A 9583-nucleotide genomic window follows, 5' to 3' on the forward strand; every position below is an offset into this window, starting at 1 on the left:
TCAATTTGGGGGGGGGGGGGGGTGTACTTGGAAAATTTGAATGACTCAATGAAAAGAATGCAACAGTCAAATTATCACTTATCCTTTGAACAACGATTGGAATGTGAATGTGTGATGAAAATATTACCTGAGAGCATTGAAGGACAAGCAGTGGCATGGCACTATTGGTTAATTTGGTGCCAAGCACCACATCTAATTTTAAAAGGTTAATAACAGTATAATACAATTATGAAAATCTGTAGACTGTTTTTTGTCAATAATTCAACACATACTGCATTTTTTTTTTGCTACATATACATATATCCCAATTTATGCAAGGCACCATCCACAGTGACATTGCTGAGTGGAGTGGTGACTTGTTGAGTTATGTAGCTCCTCTCTTTCATTCTCTCGTTTCCCAGGGTGTTCAGAAAATAGAGATCATGTATTTGCTCTGTTCACTAGTCTCACCACTGTTAGTCTTGTTCTTGTTCTTGACCTAAAACACTGTATGTAAACAATTTTTTTGAAGCAAATTCTAACAAAAACGTGTCAGTTCCGTTAAAATTGTGTAATACCGGACTAAAAGCCCTCTGATTAACAATTGCAAAATCTCAAGGACCACATAATAGAAAAGAATTTCAAGTACTTAATGAAATGAAGGCTTTAATTGCAATTTTCAAAGTCATAATTAATAATGAATTCAAGACTAATTTAAATACAGGCATTGCAAGCTCTTACCATGGCAGTGTCATCTCAAGATTTTTATTCTCAAATCTATTACATCAATGAATCAAAAACAGAAATCTTGGTTATGAACAATCAGACTTTAGTGATTCTCTTATTTTTTGTCATGAACTGTAGGAGGCCCCATGTCTTGTCATCCATACTCTTCTATGATTTGGCAAGATTATCATGTATAAGAGATATTTCTAACAAACTATAAGGGTACATTATGTTTTGATTTGATTGCAGCTCTGCATGCAGACTATCGCTGCCACTATTACCACTGGAGACCAAACAACTTTCTTTATTGATTCTGGCGGGTCATTTGACGTCCAAGCTCTGTTACAAGCAATTGTGCAGACAGCTGAAGGAAAACAACAGGTGATGATGTTGTTATTTTCAAATGAAAAATGTTGTGAGCTTTATGCATTGTGTTGAGTTGGTAGCTGGTCGATAAAAGAAAAAGGGGTTGTCCTAAATTAACAACATGGATTTAAATTGTCAGTAAAGACTTCATTAAGACGGATCTGTAATGGAAGAGGGGGGTGAGGAGGGGGTGAATGGATCAAGGAGCTCATGACATGACTGTATCACTTCAGAGCAGCCTGATAAATGACACATGGCATTAATATACTGCTTCATCTCGTTAAAACTCTTAGTACTTTAAAAATTCTATTTTGGGCTCAAAGGAACCAATGTTAATTAAACTCAGGGACAACAGGTCATTAAAAATTTTAAAAGGAACTATTTTAACAGAGATTTTTATAAGTCATTAAAGATTCAGAGCATCTGGCATGCGTTGGAATGGCGTTCCAATAAACGGTTGCCTAAAAATGATAATATTGCTCTCCAATTTTACAATATATTTTTTGTTTCACAAGAATTTTTGGATTATTGTTTTACCTCGGATGTCTTTTAGGGACATAAACATTTTAAACATTCTATAAGATAGCTTGGGCTGTCAGTTCTAAGTGGCTTGAAAACAGTGGTAGATTATATATACCGTTTTTTTCACCAGCTGGTAACCAATGAAATAGAAGATGCTACTATGATAAAGATTTTTTTTAAAACACCCATTGCATAACCACCAATTTTCAAAAAGCTTGTATGTCTATTTTCCTTGCTTCTTGACATCCAGGCTTTTAGGCAGATTATATCATGATCTTGCATGTATAAATTTTTGTTGTATTTGATCTTTACCTTACTTTCACAGAACGATAGTAAGATGAGAGATTTATGCAAGCAAGTTCATGTAGTCCAATCTCATGATGTATTTGAACTCTTTGCTGCACTTCATTCTGTTAGAGATGGCCTCTCATTGCTGAATCAGGTATTTTGACTTAGTCAATAATTGAAAAAGATAATTTAAAGTAACAAATGTTGGCTAAGCAAAGAAATCACCGACAGCTTCATATTTCAACTGAAACCCATTGCCTCAAAATTGTACTATGTCGGTGTGATTTAGATGAGAAAATTGATTTTACTTTTCAAGATATGAGGCTTAGGTTGAGTTTATTGAGGACAATGGACAATGTTTCTTAAATAACCTAAAATGTCATATTGCTATTCATTTTAGTGTTGAATTCACTTTTTAAAAAAAATGATATGCCCGACATAAAACTGGATTGAGGTGTTAGGTTACAAATTTTATTATTTAAAAAAAATCACAAGCTATATATGTAAATAAAATGACTTCATTTAACGAGTTCATGTGGACCAAAAGGATTTCTAAGGACGTGAAAATCTTAAATTATACAGTCTTTATTTATTTCATTTTTCTACATCATTTTATAGTTTAATACCCATTTTCATCCTATTGCATTTTGAAAATATACAATATGTACATCTTACATGTTTTGTATTAGTTACATATATTTAACAATTAATAGTTAAATATTTTATTATTCTTTTCTTCTTAATTCTTATTTTTTTGATTACTGTACAACACTTGATTGTATTTATACCGATGTGTTATCATTTGCAGGTCTGATAACCCAAATTGCTATGGTCTCATTGTTGTAATGGAAATACTCTCACATCGAAGCAAAATATTCTTCATTACCACAACATTAAAATGAGCCCATAATTGCGTCCAGTTATCAGACCTGAAAATATCTTCACATTGATTTACACATATTCCATTTTAAAGATTTATAATGTATCCATCATTGGCACCATCTTTCTGCAGACCCCCTTCTTCAAAAACCTGAAACTTGTTGTTGTGGATAATATAGCCTCTATCATCAATCCTATCATGGGAGCGGATTATGCTTATAGTATGTCATAGTATATGATTTCGTTTTAAATGGAGATTCCAAATTTAATAATTAACTATATTAAGCTTTATTGAATTTTTTTCTTCGTTCCACAAACGACTTTGCTTGTTGACTCATCTATATAAAACAATAAAAAAAAAAAAGATTAAGGCTTTCTCAAAGTCATTTTATATAAGTAATTCTTTATGCTAATGGAAAATAAAATCTTTACCTGATACAGGTCATTAGATTAAATGTGATTTTTTTCTTTACCAGTTTTGACTTAAAAAGATATTTCATTTGTGAAACAAGAGATAGTTATGATAAGGTAGTAAATAATCAAGAATACTGCAAGCCTTAAATATAAAAGACAAGGAATGTTATCTTTTTCATTTATATAATTTTTTCGCATTCCAGCTCAAGGCATGATAACTCAGATTGGTCTTCAACTCAAAGAGATTGCCAACTCTTTTTCAGTAGCTATTATGGTGAGATATTTTCCATTGTTGTATTATTTGATTTTGGATTTAAAATTATTATTATTTTTTTTTGGCTGTGAGATTTTCAAAAGCATTGCTATTTCTTCAAGGTTCTTCCATTATAAATCTAAAAATTACGCAGATCACAATTTTTTCTCTTTTTCTCTTATATAGCCTTTTTCTCGAATCCAGCCTGAGTGACATCTGTCTCCTTTTCTCAGACCACCATACATTTTATCAATATTTTTAAATCTCAGGAGCTAAAGAACCCACATATCAGACATATTCCCTGTGTTCATCACATCTTTATAGATAAAGCAATGAATTCACATACAAACTGACCTGCTTTGAAATTTCTGAAAGATTTTGGGGGTTTAACCCCCCCCCCCCCCCCCCCCCCCCCGCCCTTCCCCTTTTCTTTGCACTCTGTTCACCCAGCAGTAACTGGTAACACTTTACAAAGGACCAGCATCCTTTCAAATAACAAGCCATTCTTGCTGTCTATTTCTTGCCTCAGCTACCTGGATAAATTCTTGTTCTATTACCTCAATGCTTTAAAGGACCACTTTTGTACTTGTGGATCTAGCAGTAATTTTGCAGCTAGATTTTTTTATTTGTTTCAACATTAGTTTCTTTTTCTCCAATACAAGGGAACTAGTTAAGTCAATATCGAAAGTGAAAGATAGTTAAATTTTTATCTTAGATATTTTTCTCACTATTTTACCAGGTATTGAACAATATGGTTTCACCTTACAAAACCAATGAGCGTAAAGCTGCCTTAGGGCGTGCCTGGTCTCATGTGCCTCATACTCGGATATTGTTGTATCGAATGGATGATAAACAGATTACCAAAAATGGTGGCAGAAAAGCTGTTTTGGTTAAAAGTGGACGTCAGGTAAACATTTTAGTCTTGTTGTAATTCATTATTGATTTTTTAAAAAAATTGTCAATTATTTTTTTTCTAACTCGACAAATGCAAGATTAAATTGTTTTAGTACCTATTTTATTTTTTACTATTTATGTGAAATATTGATAGACTTAGAATTATTTAATCAAAATAATTTGTAAACCAAAACAATTTGAAATGTAATTTTATAATATTTGTTATTGTTAAAAACATTTAAAAATTCCAAAATGCTGAACTTAATTCCAACGTTAATCCGAAAACAAAAAATATGCTTCTGATCTACACTACCTAATATTTATGAAAAGATATTCAGATGTCTTTTCTCGAACCCACTGTTTCAGACTGAATATTTACATTATTTACAGGTTATGATTAGTGTAAACAACAAAGTTGTGGCTCTATGCAATTTCCCTCCAAATCTCAATTCTTTATTGCCAATGTAAATACCTTTTGACAACCACAATATAATTGTATTTTTTTATCACTATGTGCACCAATTGTGAAAAGATCTTTCTTTTGTTATATCTTTTTCTATCTTGAGTCATCAGCCATCCTTCTTTATGTTGTTAAATTCACAATTCCAACTCCATCATTAATAATTTCCAAGGCAAAACACACTATTCAAATTTTTGAAAAAGTGGAACTAATAAACTGAGTTTGCAATTTAGAGCATAACAACTCTCATTCAATAGAGTGTCCCATTTGTTTCCTGGACAGGGGGTGATAAAAGCAAAAATATAAACACACACACACACACACACACACACACACACACACACGACACAAAACAAAACACCAAAAAAAAAAAAACACACAAAAAAAGCCCACACACACACAAAAGAACCAAAAAATTCTCTAACAAAAAGACCAATTACAACAACAACAAAGCCTGTGATTACATTTTTTTTTCAACCCACGGCAAGAGGGAGGAACTTGTTAGTAATAGATAAGTGAAGCTGTGCGGTTATGTGGTCTAGGGGTATGACACTCGCTTTCGGATCGGAAGGTCCTGGGTTCAAGCCTCGCGCATAGTTGAGTCCTTGGAAAAGGCTCTTTACTCACATTCTCTCACCGTACTCAGGTGTAAAATGAGTACCTGGCCATTAACAGCGTTGTCTTTGTCAGAAAAATTGTAATATCGCCTAACAGGCGTCATGTCCCGTCCTACATGTTAAATGTTGCTGTTGACCAGGGACCCCTTATAAAGCGCTTTGAGCACATTTAGTGGATATTTAGCTATATAAAGCTTAATTTTTAAATTTTTTTTTTTTGAAGCTCTCAAATTAATAAAATCCTTTGATGTTCAGTCATTATTATTAAATCAAAGTGTGTCTTAATTAAAACGGGTAACAAAGTTAAAATGATTTCTGTAAAACCGACAGTTGAGTTTGGTGCTTTAATTGAAAAGTTTAAGTTAGTAATTTCAAATTAATTTGAATATCTTCTCTTTGTGAGATTTTCATTGAGCATTCCAAAGCTATAATTCATGATTTTGTAATGTTATAGAAAAAAGCAGTTCTTTAATATGCTTGTTTTTTTTTTCAATCTTTTCAGGCAACACCCGTCTCTTGTGTCATCTCTCTTGCACAGAAATACGATTTTGGCTGATTATTTTACCAAAGGCGACTTTCCATGATTACATCTTTTAATTTTGGAATTTACATTCCAAAACATTCCAATTCTGGCAAAGTGCCCAACCATCATGAGTGGTTCTCACTCCTTGATTTCCAGATTATCAAGCCTCTTGAATGAAATATTTTATTGGATATGACCCCCAAGTCAATGCTGTCAAAACACTTACACAGCTCACTATTGCACCTAAATTCACATTTTTATAAGTGTAAATAAAAGATACACTCCAATGTGTTTGGTCCTATCTTCATTGATCTTGTGTTGCATTTACTGTAGGCTTGATTAGGATAGACAGGAATACTGTTTTTATTGAAAACAGATATCGTGTAAAAATTAAAGGAAAAATATTTGATTTTTTAAATTAGTCATTTATTTATACGTTTATCACGGTGGGTGGCATTCCCATTTGGGTGGTTGAATGTTGCATCCCTACCCAGGGTAGGGTTTTACAATGGTTCACAGCCTTTCTATCTTGTCTTTCTCAGATATAACCTTTGTCCTTTCCATTTAGCTTAATGTCCTTGTTCAGAAATAAGAACATTCGATTTTGCTGGGGCTGGATCTTTTACCTTTTAAACCATCCCTTTATTGGACATTAGTATTTGTAATGCATTTTATTATAATATTAATGATTTGTGATCATTTGAGTGCATCCTTTTTGGTGAAATACCTGTGTCTGTGTTTTAGGGTTGTCTCAGATTAAACGCATGCCTTCTGTCATAGATAGATTGCTCTTTGATCTTTTTCTTTTCTCTTTCTGCACTGATCTCATTTGTCCAATACAGCGCACTCTGGATACGTTGATGTTGCTTAAGTCAATTTTTACCAAAGTCGATTTTTTTTCTTGGTCCCTCCCCCTTCTTCCTATGTAACATTATTGATAAAAAACCCACTCCACAAAAGTCGATGTCGCTTAAGTCGATGTTCTTATCACTCATGACCACAATAAAATCACAAATAAACAAGTATTTCCATTGGTTGAAAAAAGGAACCAGTAAGAATTTTCATTGGTTAAGAATATCCGTGAACAATTGGTTCACACCAATGTGACATAGGTGCTTTGCCCGACGCCCATGATCAATGTACTTCAACTTCCCGAATGCTACAAATGGGCTGTCTGAAAAAGCTTTCAATAGTCCTTTTTTCAGTTTTCCGACATCCTTCCTGACATCTTCTGGCATCTTTAAGTAAACTGCCAACTCTCCCCCTTCAAGATACATTGGTATCAGCTTCACCAGATCCACCTTTTATATCAGAGCGATGCTACCAATGTTACTTTTGAGAGCCCAGCCATCACATCTCCATCCCCTGTAAATGGCTTTATAACTTTTTCTAACCAAGCCATCTTTAGTAAATTTTAGATACTGTCATGGTCTCAAGTGAGTAAAGAGCTACTCGACTATGCATAAAGATATATGTAGAATGAGGCCCCAGAATTTACTAGTTACTATAAATGAAAAACAATTAACGATTTGTTTACAATGAAATAAAAATAATGATGAAATTTAATTAAAAGAGATAAACAGTGATCGTGGCAGTTACAAATAGAGATGTGAATATATTACGTAACTTATGATAATATGTCAGGTTCGTAAGTTTACGTTTCCAGGCAGTTGACAGGCTTGGATGATATATTCGTCTGATACCAGGCTCGGGCTCGTAAAATTCCACTTCCAGGCAATTGGTAAGGGGTTATTGACAGCGGGCTCGGGTTCGATCCTTGAAGATTATACAATCAAAGTTAAAAGCTCCGGCGTCTTAATGGTGTAGATATAATATCTACAAAGTCCCAAAAGATAAAAATCTTCCAGTATATATATAGGAATAGAGCGACTGGCCGTCCGGCATAGATTGTGGAGAGAAAGTGAGTGTAGAGTGTTAGACCTATCAGCTTTTATAATAAGTGGCTACGTGACAGAATGTAGAACGAAAAGTATTCACTAATTAGAAATTAATTCGAGGGAAGGCTATAAAAGGAAAGACGATCTAATATTAGAAGGTAAAGTTTATCTAAGCCTACTGAAATATAACTGGAGTGAGATGAATTCAGTTCTTAATAAAATAAAATTTAATAAGATAATTGTGAACAACCTTTACTGTGACACCCCCCACCCACGTTTAAAATATACTCTTTAACCATTATGGGAAAGATAGATTTTACAAACGGAAGTAAATTTACTATCATGATACTCTAGCATTAATCCATTGTTATGATTTGTGCTACCATTAAATTATTTATTAACTAGACATGGAAATGTTTATATTAACGTAGGTATATGAATGGGTGACAATAACAATGAAAGATTGTGATTACAAATCATTGTGATGAACAACATGATGGCAATGAAGCATGATTTAAGTCGATGATATGAAGGTAATTTACTGAATGAAATGAATGAAAATGTAAATGGAATATTGACATTTCAATTATTAATCATAAATGAGTGAAAATTCATAACAATAATAGATAAAGAGAAGATTTCCCAAATCATGAATGGGTATGGTATATATATCCAAACAATACTCAATGTTACATTAAGTTGGGTCATCATGTTTACAAATAAAATTATCGAAATTGTGCGTTCTGATTTGGCATAATTTTCGAGGTAACTAACAGTATGCATGAGAGGTTAAGTTATACCCTTCTCACGTCATTACACTAATCGAGAAAGTAGGTCGGCGTGAATATTTTCACAGCCTGGTATGTGAGAGATACTGAAAGTGTAATTTTGCAAAAATAGACTCCACCTTAGTACTCTACTATTATTCATTTTGTTATTTCTTATGTAAGTGAGTGGTTTATGGTCCGTTTCGACCACAAACTCTTATAGCAGTAGATATCTGCTGAATGTCTTTAAAGCAAAGACGATGGCCAGTCCTTCACGCTCTATTACAGAGTATCGTGATTCTCTGTCCAATAATTTTCTGCTTGCATATAAGCAAGGCATTAGAGTTCCCTCATGCTCCTGTAATAGTACACCTGCGATGCCCTTATCAGACGCGTCAGTTCTTACAACAAATTCTTTTGACATGTCGGGTAATTTAAGAATTGGTTCTGAACAGAGTAATGCCTTTAATTGGTTAAAGCTATTCTGACACGCTTCTGTCCAAACAATTTTGTTCGGTGACCCATTCTTTGTCAGATTTGTTAGCGGTGTCGCGATGTGCGCGAAGTTGTAAATGCATTTCCTGTAAAAATTTAGGAGCCCAAGTACTTTGCGTACTTCTTTTTTTGTCTTAGGCGGTTGCAATTGTGCGATTTTTGTTTGTTTTTCTGTCTCGGGTGTCTGTGTCCCATGACCAACGGTATGATCAATCCTGCATTTGAAGCTTCGATATTAGTAAACATAGGTTGCGACACTGTGTCTCTATCAAAATATTGTTTTAGCATATTTGCATGGAATGTCTTTGTTGTGTTGTTAATTTTAATCTCGTAATTAACATTAGATTTTACTGCTGTTATTTTGAATGGTCCTTTCCATGTAGCTAAAAGTTTACTCGAGTCATCGGGTAAGAGTATTAGTACTTTGTCACCAATCTCAAATTTTCTTGATTTGCTTTTGCGATCGGAGTATTCCTTGTATTTCTCTGCTTTTTTAGTGACG

The 9583-nt window shown here is 33.6% G+C and overlaps 1 protein-coding gene across 5 annotated transcripts in view; it reads left to right on the forward strand.

The window, feature by feature from the left end:
* The window catches only part of LOC144967207 (DNA repair protein RAD51 homolog 4-like), a 16191-nt gene extending 9963 nt beyond the window's left edge, over positions 1-6228 (forward strand). For all 5 annotated transcript variants that reach the window (XM_078904150.1, XM_078904146.1, XM_078904147.1 and 2 more), the window contains exons 5-10: positions 955-1086; positions 1919-2035; positions 2894-2981; positions 3378-3448; positions 4167-4334; positions 5901-6228. In XM_078904150.1, the coding sequence (XP_078760276.1) occupies positions 955-1086; positions 1919-2035; positions 2894-2981; positions 3378-3448; positions 4167-4334; positions 5901-5954 (630 nt within the window). In that variant the 3' untranslated portion in view covers positions 5955-6228. The remainder of the gene's footprint in view (positions 1-954; positions 1087-1918; positions 2036-2893; positions 2982-3377; positions 3449-4166; positions 4335-5900) is intronic.
* Positions 6229-9583: the final 3355 nt, after the last annotated feature.

Source organism: Berghia stephanieae, chromosome 3 (assembly GCF_034508935.2).
Source record: "Berghia stephanieae isolate SIO BIC M18660-M18661 chromosome 3, UCSD_Bste_1.3, whole genome shotgun sequence".
NCBI classification, from domain to species: Eukaryota; Metazoa; Mollusca; class Gastropoda; order Nudibranchia; family Aeolidiidae; genus Berghia; species Berghia stephanieae.